The sequence below is a fragment of the Megalops cyprinoides genome, chromosome 11 (assembly GCF_013368585.1).
Source record: "Megalops cyprinoides isolate fMegCyp1 chromosome 11, fMegCyp1.pri, whole genome shotgun sequence".
Lineage (NCBI taxonomy): Eukaryota > Metazoa > Chordata > Actinopteri > Elopiformes > Megalopidae > Megalops > Megalops cyprinoides.
The window spans coordinates 1,525,638-1,552,469 of record NC_050593.1 but is presented as its reverse complement, the minus strand read 5'-3'; the positions used below and the strand labels follow the sequence as shown (position 1 = coordinate 1,552,469).

At 41.1% G+C, this 26,832-nt stretch overlaps 1 protein-coding gene across 1 annotated transcript in view; it reads left to right on the top strand.

The window, feature by feature from the left end:
- The first annotated feature begins 334 nt into the window (after window positions 1-334).
- Window positions 335-26,832, top strand: part of LOC118786060 (FERM and PDZ domain-containing protein 4-like) — an 81,972-nt gene continuing 55,474 nt past the window's right edge. The window contains exon 1 of the mRNA XM_036541091.1: window positions 335-386. Within this exon, the coding sequence (XP_036396984.1) occupies window positions 343-386 (44 nt within the window). The 5' untranslated portion in view covers window positions 335-342. The remainder of the gene's footprint in view (window positions 387-26,832) is intronic.

The following is a 26,832-nucleotide window of genomic DNA, read 5'->3' as shown; positions in this document are numbered from 1 at the left end:
CTGTGTTTTTACTTCTCCCCTGCACTCTGTGCTGGTCGGAGTGCTGGATTTAGCAGGCTTTGGAGCGCAGCTGTGCAGCATTGATCCCTTTCTTGTCTGCAGAGGCATTGGCCTGGAATGTGATGTTTCATTAGTCAAGCTCTCACCCCCGCGGGCGCTTGTCCTGGCTGCCTCAGCTGCTGACAGCAGTTCATCCAGAGCAGTTCTGACCAGCAGCAAGCACCCTGTCCTAGCAAAGAGCACTGAGCCCAAAAAAACGCAGGATCAACAGTAGAATAAGTGAAACGCTTTCACCTGTGGGACTGGTCAGCAGAGTTCCAGAGACCAAAGCACAGGCCAGAGATGGCTCTTTGTGACAGTGAACTCGGAGTCTTCACAGTTATTCAGTGAGTAAAATGCGGTCATGTTACTGTCATGATCTTGTCTCTTGACTTATTAATACTGTTTACACAGTCAATATTTTCACTCATCAGATGCTTCTGCATGTCTTCAGATGCTTCTGCATGTCTGTGAAATGAATGGCAAATCTTAATTTAATGTGTTCTGACATGAATATAAGGTTTTCATGATACAGAAGCTGTGACGGTTGTGGAATTTGTGATGGGTTTCTGGCATGGTAAATATAGTCCCCAGGGATTTAGGAATATGATATTGACAAGCCGTTGTGAATGACCTTAAAAAGATTATTTATGGACATCAATCAAGCCGTTATATTTTAGTGGCTTTCTGTAAATGTTTGATCATCCATATTTGTGCTGTTGCTGAACAGACAGCAGTATGATGTGGAATATGAAAACTTACATAATGGTTTAATTATTTCTCTCCAGTGCATTCTGTTTCAGGCTCAGATAAATTCTGAGATTATTATGACTTGGAAATTTACTCTTAAGGGTTCCCATATATAGATTCAGTGGTCATTTTCACAGAGTACTGTGTGAGTCATCAGCTGTATGTGGATTTTGAAGTATACTGTGAAAAAATGGGGTAAATGTGACAAAGTTTAGGTACACTGTGAAAGATCAAATAGTTTGGGAAAGATAAGGTATATTATGAAAGATTAGCTGTAATGTGAGAAATGAGGTATGCTTGGAAAGTTGGGATGTAATGTGAATGCAGAGTTTTCTGTGAAAGATAAACTATTGTAAAAAATTAAATGAGACATGAATCCACCACATCAGACTGTTTCCTCAGTCACATTATAAAGATGATCTCTGTTTTTATGTACCATCAAACTGCCACACAGTATTCATGCAGAGAAGCTGGCTGACACTTATCTCATTAATGAGCCCAAAAGGAACAAAAGGTTAAAACAATAATTTATTTAAAAATACAAAAAAACAAAACAAAGGAAACCAGCCTATGCACCAATGACAGGGACACAATGAGCCATAACCTCAAGTATACAATCTTAATTATCCTGCTTAACATTAGAGTAGACAAAGGATTATAAGAAGAAGAGGAAGAAAAAGAAAACTGGATCTTTGTGAAATTGAGCAGCCTGCAAACTGTCCACCCTCCTCATGCACATATGCATTCTCGCTTGCATGCACACATGCTCACATTCTCACATACACACACACACACACACACACACACACACACACACACACACACACACACACACACACACACACACACACACACACATACTGCACACACAGCCACACACATGCTGGAATCCTTTGCAACAATACAGCATGTTAGTGTTACTCTGCATCTTTTCCATAGGACTGAAGATTAAGGCTGGAATTTAGTTCAAACTTTGACCTGACAGAGATTACACACTGGTGCCAGATGAAAGCTTCCATTCAGATGGCAACTAGTTCAACCCTAAACTGATCTTTCTACACAAAGAAGCTTGCTGGGATTAGTCTGGGGGTCAAACATTGCCTTTAATCTTACATCAGGAGCATCATAGCTCCAGGCCCTGAAAATGCACAGGAACACAGTATACAATTATTTCATACAAAGTAGAAGAGAGCCTTGCCATTTGTAGATATGTTTAGAGAGCTTGCCTTAGGCACTGCTATTTCCAGCTTATTATTACACTCATATACATATGAATTACATCAGTATCAACACAGCAGTGAGGTATCAGTATAGTATCAGTAAAGTGCAACACAGTATCTGTATAGTAGAGTGCAGTATGATTACAGTATATTGCAGTATCAGTGTAGTGCAATATAGTGTCAACACAGCATCAATGGAATACAGTGTAGTACAGTATCAGTCCAGTGCAGTACAAAAACCTACATTGCTGGTTTTGTTCAGCATCTCATTGATGGTCTCCTTGGACTTGCAGCCTACTCTTTCCTGCTTATCCTAATGGTCATTCACCCCTGACCTTTCACCTTTAGGGACTCCACCTTTATTTCCAAATATTTAGTGGTTAGCTCTCTGTATTAGTGCAGATATAGTACCAGTTAAAAGTTTGGACACAACTACTCATAGAAGGGTTTTGCTTTACTTAACTATTATTCTAAAATGTGGAAAATAGTAAGACATTGAAACTATGCATTAACACAATTGGAATTATGCAATGACCAAAAAAGTGTTAAACAACTCAAAACTATCTTATATTTTAGATTCTTCAAAGCAGCCAAAAATATTTCTTACACTTTTTTTTTTCAGAAAGAAATTCATACATAGGCGTCAACTTCACTATTTATATTTGTCAAAGAGACTAATTTCAAGCATTTATGCATAAGTCTTTAGATCAAATGTCTTTGAATGCATGTTTCCCATTATCATTAGGTGTGTCTAAAGTTTTGACTGGTGCTGTATCTCATATGATGGAGTTGTTTGATCTGCGTGATAGTGGGGATAGTACTGGTGGTAATGCTAACTGCTAGCTACTTGTGCAGCTGGCACTGTGTGCTGGTGTAGTTAGCTCTGTGTGATAGTGCAGGTGGATGGTGCATTTAGCATGGTATGCTTTTGCAGCTATCTCGTCTTTTACATTTAGTTGATGAATCTCATAATACTCAGTTTTCATGTATTACCAGGATATTATGCAGTTTTGAAAATATGGCATCTGTCACATGTGTTCAGCAAATTACAGCCCAGAAGGTAAGGTTGGTTACAGGTCTTTCCATAAATAAATAAATCCATCATCAAAGGGAGCTAGCTACCTTTGGTAAATGGTTTATTTTTAATTTGGTTATTCATATCAGTCAGACATGGACAATAATGTTGCTTTCAGAATGTTATAAAACAACACCTAAAGAGTAGAGCTAAGAGCTGGCATTTCTCTGTCAACATCTTTGAAATTGATTTTGCCAGAGGGAAAATTGGCACTGTAACAGCCCCACAGGCTAAACTTCATTCAGTTTTTTTTTTTCAGTTGGTTTTCTATAAGATCTGATCTGAGTTTCATGGCCTAGGCAGTCCTGAATACACAGTGGATATATTTTGTCTGATGAGGTTAGGACAGAAGTCTTTGAACACCGCAACCTGGTAAAGAGGTCTGAATATTTTACTGATATGGTAATATCACCGCCCCTGGTGATGAATACCACAGTTTGATTCCCAGCACCCAATTCCCATTTCATAATGCTTTAATGCAACATGCTGCTTGCACAATTCAGTGTATGTCCGATCTAATATTGTCAGACCGGGCACAAGGGGTCAGGGCCAACAGGAATCTGTCTTGGATATGACTTCATTTTCCTGGTGGTGGTGAGTGGGGGGAGGGGGTATTATTACAGTCTGCAAAGTGCAAGGAGGGTGGCTTTGAAAGATGGGAAGAAGAGCTCTGGTTCCATCCCCTACGTTCATTTGACAACAAGGCATCAGCTGGGAGTATTAAATATTCAGTAAGAACACATACACAGCATTATTATTAAGAAAAATACCATATTGTACTGTAGGCTAATGTGTCTTGCTCAGCGGGGCTGTCTCACATGCACCAATGACTCAGACAGATTGTATGTGCAGGCTAGTGGTCACGTGTCCCCTAAATTCAATTCAATTTTATTTGTATAGCGCTTTGTACAACACAAGTTGTCACAAAGCAGCTTTACATTGTTCCCAGGCCTGAGACCCCCTGAGAGCAAGCCTAAGGCAACAGTGGCATAGAAAAGCTCCCTAATTTACAGGAAGAAACCTTGAGCAGAACCTGACTCAGAGGAGGAGCCCATCTGCTTCTGGCCGGCACTGGGCAGATAGAATTACAGAGAATAGAGATTACAGAGAGTTGTACAATGTACTTTAAGACATTTGAATTTGATAGACAGTAGTAATTAACAACACAGTAATTATAAAATGTATCCTAGAATGTCTGGTTCTTGGCACACTCTTGGCTTGATAGGCGGGGTGGCGAGGTAGTTGGACTGGAAATCGAGATGTGACACTTGAGCTACAGCTCCAGGCAGGAGCCTGGAGCAGGGACAGCAAACAAGTCGAGAACAGTGATTAGTGAATGTTAATTGCAGGAATGGAAACATAAAGGCATAAAGGCAAGGGGGGAACAGAGGGGGGAATGTGTGCAATAAGGAAAAATCCCAGCAGATAAGCACAATGGCAGCATACCTAGGGGACGAGAGGCAAGGGGCCAGTACGATCATGAGGGTGACCCTAAGGCAGTCAACACTAGACCACAGCCAGATCAGCTGAACACAGAGAAACCAGGTGATGATGTAGTGACAGCAATGACCACTTAGGCCACCAGAGACTATATGATCAATTCCAGCACCGTGCCGTGTCCCCCAACTAAAAGATTTGAAATAAAGATTTCAAATTTTCAAAGTTTTTAGCCTAGACTTAAAGGCAGGTGGGTAAATTGTTCCACAATAGAGGGGCTCGATAGGAAAAGGCTCTATCGCCTATAGTACTTTTACCCACTCTTGGAACAATGAGAAGTCCTGCGCTTTGGGAATGTAGAGTTTGTTTTGGAGTATATGGGCGAAGAAGGTCCTTAAGGTACGGAGGGGAAAGCCCATTTAAAGCTTTAAATATACGGAGAAGTATTTTGAAATCAATGCGGTATTTGATAGGTAGCCAATAGAGAGAGGCTAATACTGGGGTGATGTGCTCAGAGTGATTTGTTCTGGGTAGAATATGAGCAGCTGCATTTTGAACCTATTGAAGGGGCTTTAGGGAAGCGTATGTGCATCCTGACAAAAGGGCAATACAGGACATTATGTAACTCAGCACAGGTTAGCACAATGCAATGTTCTTTACCCTTTGTTTTATTACTGTAATTTAGATTATAGTAATTATTTAGCCAATTAGCCAATGGAGAGAAACTAGAACTGGGGTAACGTGCTCAAAGCGTTTAGTTCTAGTTTAGATACGAGCAGCTGCATTTTGTACCAGTGAAGGGGTTTTAATGAGACATTTGCACATCTCGACAAGAGGGCATTACAGTAGTCTAAGTTGGATGTAAGGCGTGGATTAGCTTTTCAGCGTCATTAATTGATATAATTTTCCTGATTTTGGCTATATTTCTCAAATGAAAGAAGGCTGTCCTAGAGGTGTTATATAGTTATAGAGTTATATGAGTTTCAAAAGAGAGCTCAGGATCAATAACACCAAGGTCTTTGATAGCTGCACTTGAGGCCTCAAGTGCAGCTATGACACCATCAAGGTCTAGTGTAAAATGAGTGAATTTGCTCCTGATTGAATTTTGGCCAACAACCAATAATTCAGTTAAGGAGGAGAAAATTGTTAAGGAGGAGAACATTTCGGGCCGTCCAATTGTTTACATCTGTTAGACAGGCCTCCATGTTTGATATATTCAGAGGGACATCAGGTTTGACAGATATGTATAGCTGAGTATCATCCCCGTAACAGTGGAAGCTAATGTCATGTTTATGGATGATAACGCCGAGAGACAACATGTATAACGAGAAGAGCAGAGGTCCAAGCAGGGATCCTTGAAGTATACCATATTTTACTCTGGAATGAGCAGAAGATTCATTGTTAATGGACACAAACTGATATTGTCTAAACCCAGACTGATAAAACTTCCAAAATGTTGTTAGAGTGTAAAAATGCACAGAGTGGCTTTGATACTGCTTTTTCCAGGATTTTTGAGAGAAATGGAAGATTCAAAACGGGCCTGTAGTTTGACAAGTCATTGGGATCAAGATTAGGCTTCTTCAGAATAGGCTTGATAACTGCTACTTTGAACGACTGAGGTACGTGTCCAGACATAAGGGAGGTGTTGATAAGATTTAATAGCGGTGTGCCAATTGCAGGTAGTAGCTGTTTTAGGAAGCCAGTTGGTATGGGGTCAAGTTGGCTGGTAGAGTTATTAGATGAATTGAGAAGAGAAGAAAAGTCGCCAAATATAAAAGAGTCAAAGCGCGAGGCGGGCCTAATAGACATGCCTACATAATCTGGAACGGGACTGGCCAGGCAGGAACCAGAAGTTGATGAGGATTTTTGTATTGTGTCTCTTATCTTTATGATTTTACTATCAAAGAAGTTCACCGCTACTACAAATTGCTGGCATCTTAGGATCAACTGATGCAGGACTCTTAGCTAATCTGGCTATAGTGCTAAAGAGATACCTAGGACTGTCCTTATTTTTCTCAATAAGGGTAGAGAAATATTTGGATCTGGCAGCTTATGAGGGCATGCTTATAGGTTAGGAGACTTTCCTTCCACGCCAGGAAAAAATTTGTAATTTGGTGGAGCGCCATTTTCTTTCGAGTTTTCGCGTATCTTGTTTGAGAGCGTGGGTATGGTCATTGTACCAAGGCGCTAGCTTTTTGTCTGATTTTCTTCCTTTTAATGGGAGCAACGGCATCCGAGCAACGAGTTTTATGTAAAGCAGAGTCGATGCTGTCTGCGAATTGATTAATTTCAGTTAAACTAGGGTTTGAACATAGGCTAGAGGAGAGTTTATTGTACAGGCTGTATGATGTAGGGAGCTATAAAGGCATTAGCTGTAAAAGATGAAAATGTGCGTCTAGAAGAAAATTTGGGCTCCGAGTATGTGAAGCACATATTATTATACGGTAAATTGAAAGAGATGAGATAGTGGTCTAATAACACGGGATTGTGTGGCATAATTTCTACCTGGTTAACGTCTGCTCCATATGTGGTTTAAAAGTGGCAGGGTTTGGAGCTGTGTACAGCAGCAACACCGCCACCTCTGCCAGTAGGTTGAGGGACCTGGCGATTACTGTAACTGGGAGGAGTTGATTCATTAAGAGCAATAAAGTTATTAGGTGTAAACCAAGTTTCAGTCAGGCATAAGATATCAAATTGGTGATCAGTAATCAATTCATTTACTAACACAGCTTTAGGTTGTAACAACCTAATATTTATTAACCCAATCTTAAGGACCATTTGTCTGGTAATACTACTTTCAGGCTTGTCGAATTTAATTTTTATCAGATTATAAGCCCAAATGCCCATACTAGATGTTTTAAAGAAGTTTGGGACTGAGAGTCAGGGAACAGAGACTGTCTCTATGGGAATGGGTTTAAGTGGTGGTTCAAGGGAAAAAGCAGACATCTGAGTAGGACAGAAAGTCTGCTGCCTGGCCTCGGCCCTGATAAATCAAGGTTTAGAGGAATTCAGACTATGATCCAGGTTTCTAGAGATGATAGCTGCACCCTCCCTTGAGGGGTGGATGCCATCTCGTTTTAAAAGACCAGGCCTCCCCCAAAACTTGTGCCAATTATCTATAAAACCCACGTTGTTAGAGGGGCACCACTCAGACAACCAACGATTAAGTGACGTTAATCTGCTATAGATCTCATCACCGCGCCGCATGGGGATGGGGCCAGAGAAAATTACTGACTCCAACATTTGTTTTGCGATCCTGCACACCGACTTAATTGTTAACTTGTTAATTGTTATTTCTGAATGTCTCTTGCGGACATCATTAGCGCCGACGTGAATGACAAGTTTAGAGTATTTACTTTTACCTTTATTTTTTGCCAGCACTCTCAAATTGGCTTCTATGTGGGTCGCTCTGGCTCCAGGAATGCAATTGACTACGGTCGTTGGCGTCTCTACTTTCATGTTTCTAAGAACAGAATCGCTAATAATCACGGCTCTTCGCGTTACTGAGGAGAAGCTGTTTGAAACGTGAACCGAGGGTTGGAGGTGCACCGGGGGCTTACGCTTACGTCTGTTTTCCCTAACCGTATCCCACTCGCCTTGCTGCGAAGGCTCTATCGGGGTTGAGTTAGGGGAAAGGCTAACTGACGCACCCGGTACCGAAAAAGACTCGATAAACCTTTCACTAGCTTTAATCTCATAAGGTGTGGATGCGTGCTTCTAACTCTGCTACCTTCTCCGTCAACCTAATGTTTATGTAGAGGAGCCAGGGTAATGATTGGAGCTTTGTGTCGACTACGCCACCTACTGGAGGTCTGATCTCTATGTAGGAAATTAGCCTGGGTTGGAACTAAAACCCAGATACAACCAAATACAACCAGCTTCCCGTATAATACACACCAAGGCACACAGGTTCGTGCAAGGATGAAGCAGAGACAGGGTTCTATTAAAATTGTATATACTCTTTATTTTATTTGTATTATAGGTTACACTTTAATTAGTGGGGCTAAACACCCAGTTGGACACAGAGGAATATTGTACTGATAACAGATACTGAAGACAACACAAACACCAACATGGACACAAAATAAACTAAAATGAGCAGGAGCGGAGCTTACCAGAGGGAGACCTTGTCTGGAAGGAGGGTCAGAAGGACCACACGTGGCTACACACACACTGCACACCCCGGTGACACTACACTGCAAATGAGGGTGGAACAGAGACACAAATGCCCACCATCAGGTGTCAAGCCTCCCTGCTGGATGTCCCCAGTTCTGCCAGAAAAGAAAAGAAAGACAATAATGAGACAACATAGAAGGGCCCCACCAGTTAGGTCTGAGCCCACAGGGCTAACCAATTAGCAATTATGGACAGAGGTGATAACACACATACAGATCACGACAAATAATGCATCCCCAATGGACACAACAAGGCACCTTAACCAAGCCTGGAACGTGTGAAAACTGAAGGTGAAACACACACGGGCCCAGGAGGGCAGACTAGTCACAGATGGGGCCTAGCAACAGACGCAAGACACCCAAACCGAAAATAACAAACAAAAGAAAACAACAACAACAACAACAACAACAACAACAACCAGGACAGCTAACAAGGAAAATTATGTTTTACAATCCAACACAACAGTAGACCATTCCTCATGCTACCCACCAGGGAACCCCATACCCACTGTCCACACACACGCACAAGCATGCACCCTGCACCAACACTGAGCACGTCTACACACACCCAGCACTCTCAACAATAACTCACACAATCACCTGCACGCACACACGCACCAACACAAACAATCACACGTTACCACTCGGATGCTCTGGCCACCCTCGTACGGTGCCGCCGTGGTAAAGCATTCACTGAATAGGAGTCATAAATCGAAAAGTCGCTTTGGATAAAAGCGTCTGCTAAATAAATAAATGTAAATGAAAAGAATCATTAAAGACAAAACAGCAGCCGGTGAACAGAATGCAGCCTTGATCATGTGCACTTCTGGTAAGCGACTCATCACGGCCAAAGACGAGAAGAGATGAACTCCCGTTGCGAGGTACTGACACAGCGACACAGCAAAGCAGCCTAAGTAAAAGCAGATAGCAGTAATTTATACAAGCGGGTTAAGAATCGCTGACGATAATTCTAAAACACAGAATGGCTACGTACCGGTAACTTAAACAAGGACGCGCACACACCAATTAAGTTGTACCCCAAATACGGCACACTGCGAATCGCAATAGGGGTAATATTCCAAATGTTTTGCCCTAAAACAAAGGCAGAGGTTAGCAACCCTGATCTGGCATACATAAAATCACAGCGTCAAAGCAAGCGTTGACCAACATACCTTCACGGTCGAGACGTGGGCACCCAACTACTGCTCGACAGCGATAGCGACTGAAGCAGAGGACGCAAAATGCCAAATCGAGCAGAATTCAAATCGGCTACCTGGCTGGCGCAGTGCCGGGCTTTTAAAGGAATCCCACGACAAACAATTGGCATGACTAGCGTCGTATACAGTGACGTCAGTCGATGCGACACCGCACTGGTGCTGTTGCTTCTGCTTAAAGGTGCAGGCACTCCGTTACATTTAGCTCACATTTATCACAAAGTTAGCAGTACTGGCGTAGAAGGAGTAACTATGTTGCACACTGAGCAGGGGAGACAGCGAGAGGGGGGAGAATTAAGGATAGGAGAAACGGGAGCTGCGAGAAGCAATCGAGAGATAACTAGCTGACTACTTACATTTACAGTCTTTACTTTATGAAGGTGTTGGAATCCGCAAATACTCTGGGTTTGAGTCCTGGCTGGGTCCTAGCCGATCGGCGTCTTGCATCTGGCGTTCAGGAGGCGAGCAACAGGAAGAAATAGTGGTGGTAGACTCGGGTTCCTCTGAGTCACTCACTAAACTGATCCGGGTGTGTCGAGTCCTTTGAGTCACTTGAGTCAGTGTTGCCCATTGCAAAAAAAAACACTGTCTCTTACCACCAGTAGGGGGTTCTGTGGATTTACCGGTAAGGATCCACATACGCAGTAGTTTGGATCTCACGATTTTGAGTCCTGTATGTTTAAATGACAAAGAATCAAGACTTAGGATACCAGTGTGACAAACGTTTATTTTAAAGTGCCACACACCAAAAAAACACACAAAACACAAATGTCAACAAATGGAACAAAATGTAAACTGTGCAAATCTGTTATAAGTTAACCAAAAATAAAATATATTAAATGTAAAACAACAACCAAATGGAACTAAAAAATGCAAAATGTGCAAATCAGTTATAAATTGACCAAAAATAAAATATACATATAAAAATAGCAACATATGCAACAAAAAATGCAAAGTGTGCAAATTACTTACAGTATAGACTAAAAATTAAATATCTTAAATATATAAACAAAAACAACCAAATTGAACAAAAATGCAAAATGTGCAAAAAGTATAGGCTATAACTATATACATAAATGATGCAAGTGCTTCACCTATATGTTGGCATTTAAAAATACCAGCTCGCGCACTTTAGACGTGCTGAGGCTGCTCCTCCTGTTTGTTTTAAACTGTCTATGCGGCAAAACTGATTTTTCTTTTTAGATAGTAGGCTACACTCCATTAAAACAAAGCGAATATTTGCCATATAGCCTATGTCTGCACATGCTGCAGATGCTCTTCTCTAACCTTGTATAAACATGAATAGATCATCAGCTCCAAACGATCTAACAACATATGTGTAGTTGCTTGTTTATAGCAATATTTGACTTGAGTGAATTCGTAAAAACATCTAGGCTACTAAACTTTAAGATATAGGCTTAAATTATCACAAGTGCCTGAGATTATTTCCCAAAATCCTCCAGTCTGACCCACGAGTCTGCTATGCATTGTGGAGGGTAAAGGATCTATTCAGACTCAGCTTAAACATGTGAGTCTGGTAGGAAAAAGGATTCACTCAGCTAAGCAATGAGGCTGAGTCTGTGATGTTTTCCATTCAGTCAGCTCTGCGTTATAAATGTGCATGAAATACACGTCACAAAACGACCTAACAGCGTTTATGTAGATGCTTGTTTATGACAATATTTGACTTGAGTTAATTCGTAAAATGTATCTGTAAACTGTAGGCTATATGCTAGATTATCATAAACTGTGCCTGAGAGTCATTCCTAAAATCCCCTAGTGTGACCCATGAGTCTGCTTTTGAGTTGTGGAGGAAACAGGATCCACTCAACTCGGTTAACTGTGCGAGGCTGAGTCCTTGATGTTTCAGTCAACTCTAGTGGAGGGAGGATCTACTCAACTCAAGTCAGTGAATCTGAGTCTTCTGGGTCCGCTGTGTTTCCGAGTGCGGTGGAAGTAGGATCTACTCAACTCAAGTCGGTGAATCTGAGTCTTCTGGGTCCGCTGTGCTTCCGACTATGTAGGAAGTTACTCTGATCCGTTCTCAGTCAACTCAACTACATTCAGAGGCGCATATTTGATCATTTAGTTATTTTAGTTATTTGAACGTCGAACAGTTGGGTTACCTTCTAAACGCTAGGTAGATGGGCAGAGTATGTTATACAGGTCATAATAAGAGTGATACAGATTATTGTTTCAATGTGCGTTGCCTGGTGTTAGCAGCAGCCATAGGACTATCGGATCCGGGGTAATGGAGACCTCAGACTCATGAATCCTGAGTTAGTACGAGAATTTGAGTTAATAACCCGGGTGATTCAGGAATCAACCATCTCTAGTGCGAAGCAGGAAACAGCTGACTGGCGAGCAGGAAAACTCATGTTTTCGTGTAATGTGCGGTTTTGTACAGTTTTTGAATTAACATTTACAATTCTGAAGAAACTGTGATGACATGCCCACAGACTTAACATTTAACATGGGGGTGCCAAAATGCTTGCCACAACAATGCTAAGTGAACATTCTAAAAATAACCGTTCAGAACCTTAGCCGGATGAACATAAACTTTAAAAATTAAAAACATAGTGTTCAGAAAGTAATCCAAAGTATTTAGATTACGTTACTTACCTCGAGTAATCTAACAGAATACGTTACAAATTACATTTTAGGGCAAGTATTCTGTAATCTGTAGCGGAAAAGTAACCCTCCCAACCCTGCCTGCCACTCAGACCTGCCCTTTTCTCCTGCTTTTGGCTGAGCCAGCTTTTATTTTCATCTTATGCTGTGATCCATTTGCTCTTAGAGCCTTATTTGTGGAGCTTCAGCTGAGTTTGCTCTGCTTCTGTTTCAAGATTCAGCAGTTCAGTTTGCTTTGTTTCCCACTAATCATAGTAAATCATTAACACTAAGACAGAACCTTTTTTATGTATGTATAGAACAGGCTTAGCTTAGCTTAGCTTTCTAGGTAAACTGCCCAGTTAACCAGAAAGACTCTAGAAACATTGTACTAAAAATGTATTGGCCAAGTGTATGGAATCATTCACAGCTCCCACCAAGAAAGGGCTTGGTTTATAGAGGGTTTCCTGTCTGACCTGGCTAGTGGGATGGCTGACTCCACAGCCTTACTCCACTACAGGAAGGTCACAGATGTATGTAATGAACTATTTTCTGAATAGTCTAATTTGTTTTTATTAATCTATATATTTATTGAATTGTATTTTCAGTTGTATTGAATTTAATCTTTGCGTAAGTTGCCATTTGTATATACAACTGGTGAGCTATGATTTCAATTTGATATATGTTGTCTTTTCACTTTGCTGATTTTAAACTGATTGAGATTCAGAATTTCTTCTGTTTACGAGTTCAACAGAGCCTTTCAACCATAAAAGCTGATTGAAATGAAGGACTGGTTACATCATTTTATCCATTACTTTATATAAGAATTTTAAGATATGAATGTTGACCTGAGATCAGAGTTCATGATGTACCTGCTGTGGCAGCAGCCTGCCAAATGCGCAACATGTGCTGATCTCAGGCAAGCTAGCAGAGATAGGGTCAGCTTTTTTCATCACTGGCTTCACCTTGACCAAGACTCTTTGATTCAGCCTTGAAAAAGGCATCCAGGCCATGGTGTCTGGAGAGGCCATTAGAACTCATTTTTATAAAACTGTTTTGTGCCTCACGTTCCCCCTGTTATCTAATATTAGTTAATATTAGATAACTAATGACTAATATATTAGCCATTAATGAGGTGCTTTCATATACTGATTATTCTGATGCAGTGTCAGATCTGGGGGCAGGAGAGCAGACTGATCCCAGATCAGGCACTATAACCTTTCCTCTCTAACTGTCACATATGGCTAATGAAGCTTTTAAATGGTCACACCACCTCATAATGACACTGTGCACAGAGGCTTTTGGTCCAGTCCTGTTACAATGTGCCCTATACTAAACTTTGTGCTTTTTCTGAAGCTGGACAAATGCAAGGTGACAGTTAACTTCAGTAGTATTTTTAAAAGTAATATTAGTAGTAGTACTTGGCTCCTGTTGAATGACCTGTTGTGTCCTTCATGTGTGCGACACACATTTAAAGCCCTGGTTGCCACATGCATGTCAGTCCCTCACATGTCTGACATTAATCTTTACATTGTAGAAAAGCTATTTGACAGGAACTAGTGTCTAGTGTAGCCTAGGTTAAAGAATATATTCTTTAAAAGCCTTGTTTATTGACATTACAGTTTTTCAATGTGGCACTCCTGGCCATTTCTTGTACAACCGATTTGAAGCCATCAGATGCGAGGGAGTCACTTAATAACACCAGGTTTAGCTGATAGCTGTTTGAGTGGACTTGTTTGGTGAAGTATCATATTAGCAAACAGAGTGCAGAAAAGCAATAAAACTACTAAAATACAGTTTGGTACAATTTGACATTCTCGTGCAATGAAAATGTAATGGTGTGTTACACATGCAAAGAGATGCAACGCCAGAAGACCTAGCTGTGGGTAATTTGTAGTGCTTCTCTTTTCCCATGAGTATGACCCAAAGGTCATAGAAGTTGGAGGCTGTCAGCAAAGACAGCTACTACGGGTGCAAAGAATCTCTTTGACATCCCCACGTCAATGATGTGTGTCTGGCAAGGAAAGCCAGATGAAGTGGACCTCCAATGACGGACCTGGAAGCTGCATTTGTTCCCAGGCAATGGTTGGGCAAGGATCTCTCCTGTGCAGCTCTCTGTCTTCCGTGACAAACCCAGAAGACTCCGGTGGAAAATGGAGTGCGGCCACCCAGTAGACCTACCATAAATGAGCTTCCATCCCCTCAAGTCTGATGGACTGGCCCTCCTCAAGAACTCGATGAGTATTGTTGTTTAATACTGGTATCGTTTGTAGCTTAGCTGATTTGATCTTGTACGAGATGTGATTAGACATATCCGTGATTCGTACAATGAAAAATTTTCCCCCGTTATACTTACCATTACAAGACTGGTTAGATTGACTTACAAATAGTTGAGCTAAGCTTGTCAAAAAAGATACCTTGTACGCTTAGACACGTCTAATTAATGTTTTGCTAACGCACATGTGGTGCCTATCCTCCGGGTTTGGGCCAGAGGGACCAAGGGCCTTCCTCCACACTTCGGTGCCTTCTGGAAATAAATAAGAGTTCTTACAGAGTCTGATGTAATTAAGCTTTTGGTTTATTGCATATGGTGATCAGTCATATACAGCAAACCGGGTTGGTTACAATGCATTCGCAAGCATATCCCCAAGCATTCTGCCCTCCCCTCATCCTGCATCCATCCTTTATGCCTTTTCTCACTCCTCCTATCTCAGACCCCAACTTCCAACTCCTCCCAGGCTCCCCCTTCAAGATCACCCCATTTTCCATTTGATACACCATTATTTAATTTTTAAACTGTTACATTTACCCCGCCTAGAAAATCCCATAAACACCATAGTCATCAATTGTATATTATTCTTAAACATAACACTTTTGAAATTTCCCATTAATTCCACTCCACACCTATATGATTTTTAAACATAATTAAATAATACAGAGTTCATTTTATTTTTAAGCATATATGCCTGGAATATCACCATTATTTCCAGGCCCATGTTTAAATAATAAAAAGGGTCAAATAACTCAGTTAGCCAGACAGTGGTGCTGCAGACTGTAAGAAGGCACACAGATATCTATGTGCCATAAGCTACAAGGTTAGGCCTTAAAACAAAGGGTTAATGTAAGAACTAGGCCCTGTCTGGACACGGCCCAGGAGATGGGCCAGAAGAACTAAACCCTGCAAAGTGGGGCCATTAGCTCAGCACTACTATGATGGGCAACTATGACAAATTGCAGTAAATCCACATACAGTTTGCAAGCATTTGTCAGTAGATGTCAGCTAGGCCAATGCAGGCAATCAGCTGTTATTTTCTAGCTGTATAACTCATAAAAGAAAATATAAAACTAAAATGGGATGCATATGTTAAAAGGGGCAAAAACAGGCTGACGTGCTGTAGGGGCATGTCAAGGGGAGGAGATAGAATAAGCGAAGGTGGCATGACTATGAGTCAGAGGAAAAAGATACAATAAGCGTAGACCGTAAACCAATAGGAGAAGAGAAGGGAGAGAAGATACAATAAGCGTAGACTATGAACCAATAGACGTGAAGGGAGAGAAGATACAATAAGCGTAGACCATGAACCAATAGGAGAAGAGAAGGGAGAGAAGATACAATTAGCGTAGACTATGAACCAATAGGAGAAGAGAAGGGAGAGAAGATACAATAAGCGTAGACTATGAACCAATAGACATGAAGGGAGAGAAGATACAATAAGCGTAGACTAGGAACCAATAGGAGAGGATGGCATGACTATGAAACAACAACATAGCGCACAAAGGTTCTGGGCTGACGTCCAAGGAGGGGCAATGCTGAAGGTAGTGTTCCTTCTTCAAGGTTGCATATCCTGGCATCAACTGTCCTGCAATAGCTTTCAAATACTTATAACCTAGAATAACCCCTGGCCTTACCCAAACCCATAATCATACAGAATCACAGCATATTAATAACAGTACTTAATGCTTTTCCAATAGCGGCACTTTAATCAATACTATCATTAAATGCTTATTAATTGTAGTGCTTAATATAATGCCTTTCATTAATAACAGTGCTTTAGTGCATACTAGTGCTTTAGGCCTCACATAAGGCCTCACATTCTCCACCACACACATCAAACTACGGTTTGCTAGGGTTGCCACCTTTGGTTTGTGAAAAACCAATTTTACGACTTTGTTCTCGAAATCTCAGAATTTTTTCCCTCAATGTGGCCCTAATACTCCGTCGTATATATATACACACACACACACATTTTGAAATAATAAGTGGAACACTCGAGATAAAGCTTTTTTTTTTTCAATTAATACCCACGCATTGACTCGGTCAGAAATTTTCTGCTGCTACTATAGTATATACTATGCTATATATACTCATATTCTGCATTATGCATTCATTAATATTTCTAACTCCACTAGGAGGATCGAGCCCTTTTTTCTCCTGTTGTCATGATGAATCATGTTATCTGAATTCCATTGATGAGGGCTTTTTATCTCCTCGTGCACGTGCTTTACTCAGGGTTAACTTAACTCAGAGTTGATAGAACTAAATGTTATCACCTGTTCTGAAACTGAAAATTCTGAGTTTGACAGCTCAGGGTTAGTCAACCCAGAGTTCAGGTTTGAACTCAGAGTTTGTTAAACCTGCTTTCTGAAACACCCCCCCGGGTGTCCTTGGGTGGGCCTTATGGGCCTTCCCCCTTGGGTGGGAACTCACGGTGGGGTCATGGATGTGGATGCGCGCGGCAGACCGACAGCCAGTTGCTAGGCAATAAGGTAAGCTTTCGTCTTTCCGCTACCAATGCAATAAAAGTATAGGCATGGCCAATCGTCGCTGTGTTTTACCCGCTTTTACCCGTTTACGGGCACAGGATTGGGTGTGTAAACATAACCAGGAAGAAAACAGAATATCAGTAGAAGGAAACCAAATGAGGTTTTATTTGAAACTATGACATTCTAAATTAGAAGTACATTTTCACAAAAAACCGGGACAATTCATGTCCCGGGAAAGATTATTAATCTTCTGGGACAGTTGCTCAAAAAAAGGACAATCCCGGCAAAACTGGGACAGGTGGCAACCCTAACTTTGACTCAGTCACTGAAAGCCACTCCGAAAAACACACTTAACATTATCATTACGTTTCGCCCTTCCGTGTTGTCCTGTCTGACAATCAGACTGGGATTTTGGTACCAAATCCCTACCAAAGCTGACTCTTGCTAGGATTGCTCTGGCTCTTGCTCGATTGTTCTTGCTCGATTGCTCCATCTTGGACGAGTTCCTGCTGTGTTTGTTGGTGTTGTGTTTGTGGAGTGGTTTCTGTGTTATTACATTCAATCGGATAAAAATAAAAATTGGTGCTATTTACCTTGCTATTACATAAGGTAGGTCTGATCTGCTCTTAAAGTTGAATCTTTTGTTGCCATTAGGGAGAGAGAGGGAATTTTCCTCTTTTTTTCCTCCGTCGCAGCTAATTCGGCTCTAGCCGATGAGAGGTTTTTGTGGTTTTTCGCCCTCTCAGGAGCAAATCTCTAAATAATTAAGCAGCACACTTTAGCTAGCAGTTCGGGTAGTTTAGCTAACTAGCCGGTTCACTTTTTTACCTTTTTCTACTATTTTTCAGCGTCAGATTTTAGGATATTCTGATTCTGGTTGTGTTAGCGCGTCTGCTGAACTGTAAACGTAGTTTTATTGTATTAGGCTAAGTGGCATTTCTTGCGCTTGATTTCTGCCTTCTAACTGTTCTGAGCCACCTCGGTGCTTTTAGCACTTTTTTAGTTGGTAATTCTGTCTCGGCAGTAAATCCTTATTTAGGGAAAGCGTTTACAGTTAGGGGAAAAAATGTGTCCAAAACTGTGCGAGAGTTGCCGGGTGATCGGATTTCTGGAGGGAGACCTCCAGAATGAGTTCATCTGCGACCGTTGCCGACTTGTTGAGCACTTGGAGAACAAGATTCTTGATCTCGAGGCCCAACTAGCTGGACTCCACAGTAATCCTGAATTGTTAGAGTTCCAGGAACTGATTAGTACGCCCTATAGAGAGATAGTGTGCTCACCCAAGCCGGGTAGGGGGGAAGATACAGATCAGATGGGGCGAGAGAGCTGGGTTACAGTAGGGCATAAACGTAGAAAGGGGCACAAAATTCCAAGAGGGGCAGTATCTCCAGAGATTGTGGTGACCAACCGTTTCGCGCCACTGCAGGACGAGTTGACCCACGATCCTGAGAGTGGGAGGACTGAAGAGCCCCAGGGCACCCAGGTGGCCTCATCCTCCAAGAAAAGGGAGTTGGTGATAGTGGGGGATTCAGTCATTAGAGGGGTAGATAGCATAGTGCCGTGTTTCCCAACCCTGCTCCTGGAGGCACACTGTCCTGCATATCTTCTATGTATCCTTCCTGCTTGACTAAATCAGGTGTGCTCAGCTAATCAAAAGTGCCACTGATGAGTTCAGTCAGGTAGGTAGAGCAGGGATAGATAGAAGATATGCAGGACGGTGTGCCTTCAGGAGCAGGGTTGGGAAACGCTGGCATAGTGTGTTCGCGCGACAAGGAGTCTCGCATGGTCTGTTGCCTGCCTGGTGCCCAGGTTGGAGACCTCCTGGAGAGCGCGGACAAGCTCCTGGCCAGAGCGGGGGAGGATCCGGTGGTCATGGTCCATGTTGGAACCAATGACATAGGAAAGGGTAGGTTCGGGTTTCTGCAAGAAAAATTTATTGAGCTAGCGGGGAAGATTAGGAGCAGAACCTCCACGGTAGTCTTCTCTGGAATTCTACCAGTACCACGTGCAAGCAAAGGGAAGCAAGCCTTTATATGGAGGTTTAACACGTGGTTACAAACCTGGTGTAGGAAAGTGGTGTACAGGTTTATGGGGCACTGGGACTCCTTTTGGAACAGGGGTGACCTGTACAAGCGGGACGGGTTGCACCTGAACCGGAGGGGTACAGCTGCACTGGGCCAGCGTATGCTTAGGGTAGCAGAGGGTTATTTAAACTAGGGTCTGGGGGGGCAGGGAGTTTATACAGTGAGATGGGTAGGGATAGACAGACTGCCGGAATAGAACACACCATGGCTAAATATCTTATTAGTAGAGAGGAAACGATGCTTGTAAATCAGTCAGAGCAGCACTGTAATAGAGGTGGTTCTGGGCAGTTGGGGGCGGGGGTGGAGAGGCACACGTGGTACCCTGAAATTTCTGTTTAAATGCTAGAAGCATAAAAAATAAAATTCTCGATCTGGAAACCGTTATGAGTAATAGTAACTTTGATGTTGTTGGGATTACAGAGACGTGGCTTGGTCCAGGGGATGGGGATGAGTACAACGTAGAGGGATACAAGCTGCTAAGAAAAGATAGAATCAATAGAAGAGGAGGAGGCGTAGCGCTCTATGTAAAGGATAATCTTAATACTCAGGAAATACCAGGAATGGAGCCCCTTGGTGTTAGTGAAGACATGTGGATTAAGATATTGGGGGAAAATGAAAAAGGCCTGAATGTTGGAGTATGTTATAGGCCACCAGCCTCAGATAGCAATGTCAGTAAATGTAAATGTAAATGTCAGTAGTATGCTCTTTGATAACATTAAACTAGCATGTCAGGAGGGTGAGACAATAGTAATGGGGGACTTCAGTTACCCTTCAATTAATTGGGAAGCTGTGTCAGGTCAAGGTAAATGTGAGGAAGAGTTTTTGGATGTTGTAAATGACTGCATTTTGATACAGTCTGTTACTCAACCCACGAGAGAGAACACAATCCTAGATCTGGTTCTGTGTAATAATCCTGATAGAATCGGCAGTATTGAGGTAGGGGAACCACTCAGTACAAGTGACCGTAGTTCAATTACATTTGAAGTTTTTTGGCAAGTTAAGTCTGCATTCTCCAATGCTAGAGTATTCAACTTTAGGCAAGCTGACTTTATTAAGATGCGTGATTATACAAGGAATATAAACTGGGTACCTCTTTTAGGTGGTAAAACTGTCAAAGAAATGTGGTGCATATTTAAAACGATTATTCTGGATGTACAGCGTAAATTCATTCCGCAAGTGAGAAAAGGAAAACTGAAAAAGAAGCATCCACAGTGGATGAATAAGTCACTGCGGAACAGTTTGAAACAAAAAAGGAAATTATTTAGAAAATACAAGTTGGAGAGTTCAGAGAGTAATAAGATTGAATACAGTAATATGCGAGCTCAAGTTAAGAAAAAAATAAGGGAAGCCAAAAGGTGTTATGAAAGACAAATTGCACTAGATGCAAAGAGCAACTCTAAACGTTTTTTTCAATATTATGGTCAAAAAAGGATAGTTAAATATATATAATAAAATGAAATAAGAGGTATAAAAAATAAGGATGGGGTTATGGTTTACGATAACAAAGCTATTGCTGATACACTAAACAGTTACTTTGTGGAGAGTTTCACTAGTGAAGTGTTTTTGCATATGCCTTCAGGTGCAGTCAGTTCTCAGAAACTTATAGAGGAAATTGATTTAAATGATGCAGAAGTACTAGATAAACTTCAAAAACTTAAAACAAATAAGGCAGCAGGCCCTGATGGAATATATCCAAGAGTTCTCAGAGAACTGGCAGAGGTGGTTTACAAGCCTCTGACAGTTATTTTTAAGCAATCCCTTAAAACTGGAGAAATACCAGATGACTGGAAACATGGCAGTGTAGTACCTATCTACAAGAAAGGAGACCGGACTGAACCAGGAAATTATAGGCCTGTCATCTTAACTTGTATCACATGCAAAATACTGGAATCTATCATTAGGGATAATTTGGAATTATTCCTGGAACGAAATGGTGTTCTAAATGATAGCCAACACGGTTTTCGCAGAGGGAGGTCGTGCTTAACAAACCTCCTGGACTTCTTTGAGGAAGCTACAGCATGTCTGGACTCAAACCAGGCTTATGATATTGTCTATTTGGACTTTCAAAAGGCATTTGACAAAGTTCCGCACGAGAGACTCATATTGAAAATGACATCTGCGGGAATTACAGGAGCTATCACCGAGTGGGTTCGAAGTTGGCTGTCTAATAGAAAGCAGACTGTAACTGTGGGAGGAATTGTATCAGAGCAGGGTCCTGTACGAAGTGGAGTCCCGCAGGGATCGGTGTTGGGGCCCTTTGCTATTTCTTATATACATAAATGATCTTGATGCAGAGGTTAGAAGCAAAATAGTAAAATTTGCAGATGACACAAAACTAGGGGGTCTAGCCAACAGTATAGAATCAACTAAGGTAATACAGGAAGACCTAAACAGCATCCAAAAGTGGGCAGATACCTGGCAGATGACTTTCAATTTAGATAAATGTAAAATCTTGCATGTAGGAAATAAGAACCTTAGACAAGACTACTTCATGCGTGGAAAAAAACTAGAATGTGCTCAATTTGAAAAGGACTTGGGAGTAATGGTTGACCCAAGCTTAACAGGATCTAGGCAGTGTGCTGTAGCAGTAAAAAAGGCCAACAGGATGCTGGGATATATAGCCAAAAGTATTGAGTATAAATCTAAAGAGGTTATATTGAAATTATACAATGCCTTAGTCAGACCACACATGGAATACTGTGTGCAGTTCTGGGCACCGCACTATAAAAAAGATACCGAAGCTTTAGAAAAGGTTCAAAGAAGGACAACTAAATTGGTTCCTGGCATGAAATATAAATGCTATGAGGAAAGACTCAAGTTACTTAACCTATTTAGATTAAGCGAGAGGAGGCTTAGGGGTGATTTAATTGAGGTATTTAAATTTATAAAAGGAATCAATAAGGTTAACTATAATAGATTCTTTAGGGTGAGTTCAGTCTGTAAAACAAGAGGACATAAATGGAAACTAGTTAAGAGTAAGTTCCGCACTGATGTAAGGAAATATTATTTTACACAAAGAGTTATCAATACATGGAATAGGTTTCCAGGTCATGTAGTTGAGGCAGAGACCCTTGCTGTGTTCAAGTCTAGACTTGATGCAGTTTTGGATACTCTTTAATTAAGAAATGGCGAGCTTAGTTGGGCCGAATGGCCTGTTCTCGTCATCATATGTTCTTATGTTCTTTGAAAAAAAAAAAAAAACAGTTTTCCTGATTCAGTCATTAATTCATTTTCTGTTCGTCATCTGTTTGTTCATATATTCTAGTTTATGTCATTTCGTTTTTGTCAGTTTTTGTCTGTGTTGTTAATGAATTAATTGCATCGTCACCTCTTCTGTAGTTTGTATTGACAACACGGGCTCTAACAGGTTTAAAACAACTCATTTTATTAATTATTATGTTCGTTGAGGAATGTTAACTATCCTTGCCAAATGGCTGGTGCCACTGTGGGGATAGGCATGTGTCCTACATAATTGGTGGTCCATGTGAGGAAGTCCAACATCCCCTACACTCATGTCTGAACTGTTGTCTAGCACCACCAGTCAGGCTCCTTTATTTGAACATATTAAGTATCTCCTGCTCAGCTGAAGAACAGAATGTTCACAATTAATTGCAGTCTGTACAGTTCAGCTTTGTATGACATAGGCCAACCCCGCTTCCTCCAACCATTTTCTCTTCGCTAGCTTTGGCATCATCATGTGTTCATCAGGTCTGACACATTGCTTATCTGCAGGTGTGTGTGTGTGTGTGTGTGTGTGTGTGTGTGTGAGAGAGAGAGAGAGAGAGAGAGTCTTAGCTTTTTATGACAAACAGTTAAAAGCAATGACCAGGTCTTTCTGCTTCCAGACTGCAGCTTCACACCACCATCCATTCTGTGCATTGCATCTCTTTGCCTCCTCCCTCTCTAAAACCTGCCTAGGGCTCCCTCCCCGCTGTAGGAAAGCTGAATCCACAGCCTAGAAACTGATCATTTTGTCCGGTGCTTCAGAGCAGGAGAAAATATAGGAGTGGGAAGAATCCATCTGCAATGACTGGCATCTCCCCTCCTCCCTCCCTTCCCCAGTCCCTCCCTTCCTCAGTCCCTCCCCTCCTACTCCTCCTCCCTCTCTCTCTGTCTCTCTCTCTCTGTCTCACTCTCTCTCTTTCAAAGCTGTTGTTCCTGTATGGCCTCAGTACACCAGTGCACTATTATAGAAATGAGCTGAGTGGTGGTTGGATGCAGCCGACAGAGACTGTCGATGCAGTCAGAGGAGCTTCTGTTGCAGGATCTGTCAAGGTACAGACATGGTGCCTGCTGAGCCAAGCAGAGTCGCTGTTGTGACCTCTCACCTGACCTCTGGACACCGTGTTTTTTTTATTCTGAGTGGTTTCACTGTGAGTGCACTTGCAGAGTTGATCAGCATTATGGAGCATCAGTAGCCAGTCTTGCCTCTGCTGCCCTTCTCTGGCCACAGTCTTCTGCATGCATGGACATGTTCAGCCTAGTGGAAATGGCAAAGCTTTCAGGGTAAGTGTTCTGCACACTGTGGAGAAGGCAGAATACAGAACTGATGGAGCAGCCTTAGAACCTGGGGATATTTCAGCAGCCAGAGGGATTAAGAAGTGTGTGTGGTGTGCAGGGATTTGGGAATGCTTATGAGTTGTAAAGTCTATTTTTGTGATTCTGAGAGTGTGACAGACTCATAATGTATTTGTATGTAGCATGTGTGTAGTATGTAGCGAGAGAGAGAGAAGTGAGACTATAGCAGAGCAATGAGACAAGAGCCTGCAGCAGTTTGTGGCTCTAGCTTTGACGTTGTATCCAATTTAAAATTTAGTGTGTGACATGATGATTCAATGTACTAGTGTAGGGCACTGTTTGATGATTATCTGTTAGTCATTCTAGGATTTCACTAGGGCAGAATTCTGTAGGCTGACAGGTGCTTCCATTGCATGTCACAGTGTTTTGGTGAATGAATGAACATTTGTTATGTGCAGCATACTTTAAAAAACAGGGTTCCCTCTTATGGGTCGCTAACTGTCTGTAGAGTTATAAATGCATGGAACAGCAAAGTGGAGTCAGTCATCTGACTCACTCAAACAGCCCATCTTGAAAAACAAATAAAAAATTGACAACTGGCTCTTTTCTACATGTCACCAACAATGAAATCTCCTCTACAGGGAGTGTAAAAACATGAAAGGTAGATTCATATACAGTAAATTTACATCAGCATCTCATGCATTGCACTGAGAAAATGTTGCCTTTCTTCTTTACTGAGAAGGATGTTTACCTATTTCCTGCTTAAGTACAGTAGTTCCTGCAGGTTGTTCCAGAATTTAACCTGATAGCTAGGTTTGATAAGTCAACTTGATAAGTCAATTTTGAATTGTCAGTTCTGTTTTGAGTTTGTGTTGCTTGACGAATCACAGACAGCAGGCCTCATTACCTGTTTGGAACCCATGTCTGGAGAAACAGTGAGTAAGACGTATCTCCTTTTACCAAACACTTGCCACACACCTGTAACATAGACATATGACACTGGTGAATAAATTGGCCCAGAACATTACATTGGCAGTTAGGACCAGTAGTAGGCCAATCTGACCAATCCTTCTAAATTAAAACAGTAGCCAATTTAAATTCATTCTAAATCTTTAATGGAAGAGTTGCACTATATGCAGTAATATGTTGGTGTTTGTGTGTGTGTGCGTGTGTGTGTGCACACGTGAGACAAAATGTTTGACATTACCAGGTTAATGTGTAAGGTCTGTGTGTGTGTAACTATATGTCTATGTTAGCATATTACTCTGTGTGCATATGTGTATATGTGTTCAATTTCCTTTTGTCTGACACAAAATCAGTTACCCTGGGCAGTGCATACAGGATATCAATATGTTTAGGAAAGCAGTGGAAACCTTTCTGAGAATACTCATAGAAAAGTTTGATTACCTTCACTGATGTGACTCCTGCTGGGCACCAGATTTGTGCACACTGGCTCCTGGTTAATACTGTCACTTGTGATGTATCTCAATTACTTTATCACTTTTGATGTTGTGATAGATAGCACATTCCCCTCTCTGTTGGCTGTTCTCTGCATGTCACTCAATCTTCTGAAACAGGGATGATTTTCTCTCATAAAGAACAGGAGCACAAGAACATTCTGGTTCTGTCATTTCTACTCAAGAGAGTAGAAAATATTTACAATTAAGAGCTGTTTTTGGAAAGGGGTAGTCAAATTGATGGGGAACTGCTAAATCTGTCTAATTTCATTTTACAAAAAGTTAGCTGTGGTCCTTGAAATTAGATTACATGTGAACCTGGAAAACTAATTTGCATCACATTACATTACACCATTTAGTAGACACTCTCTAAAATTAGAAAATTCTAAATAGAAATTCCAAATAACAATTAGAAAAAAAGAGAGTGCGAATTACAGATTTTCAATTACTGTCAGTACAGATTATGTTTTGTAAAAGAATCATATTGTTCAATGACTGGCTGAAAAAGATTCAATGTTACATTTTTAACAAATGTTTATAACCTAAATCTTCACTAGATTACTTAAAATGATGTGCTTAAGTACAACTTCTGTATGGATTTATTACTTTTCAGAAGATATTAAGATCATTTGATACAAAATGCTTCTCTTAACTTATATTCTCAATCTTATTTCACAGAATAAACCTGAATATCAGAAAAAAAACTCTTTACCCCACTCAGTGTAGGCAAATAAGCTGTCTTCACATGGATTCTTTCAACACATTTAGTTGTGTTAAAGCTCTGTCCCTATCTGCTTGTCTCTCATTGCTGAAATCTATTTTTGTGACTTTTCTTTTAGAAAAACTTCCAATGAAAATGACATATGAAAAATTTCATTTTTCCCCTATTCAAACACATCTCATAAAAAAAAAACCTCTGTGTAGAAGGTAACTCTTGTATGTAAGCGTATGCGAGTCAGTTTTGGGAGGACTGTGCACTCTTCAGCCTGTGAATAAACACAGACACTGCAAATCAAAGGTTATTGTAAATAAACACAAACTCTGTAAATAAACACAGACATTACAAATCTATCTACAGAAATTGTGAATGAACACAAAACTGCAAATAAACACAGATGCCACAGATAAACAGATGTTGTGAGACTGATCTATATGAATTAAACAAGTTGTTTGGGTGGGACTAAATATAGTCAGATTAAATCCACTCAACCACTACCTCTTATATATATTTATACGTATGTAGTGAAGGGCGAGAGCAGTTACCCCACCCAGCCTCATATGTTAGTAGAAGTTTTGTAATTAGTTTTTAAGAAGTGACTCACACCAAGCCCAGTTCTGGGGATGAAGCATTTGTTTTATTTGTATTTTCACAGTGTTATTTAATGTATATACATTTAGGTACTAAATGAGCACCTACTTTGACCTATTATGATAAAATCAGAATGAACAACACACCTCAAGCAAGTGAGCAACAGTAATATTTATACTG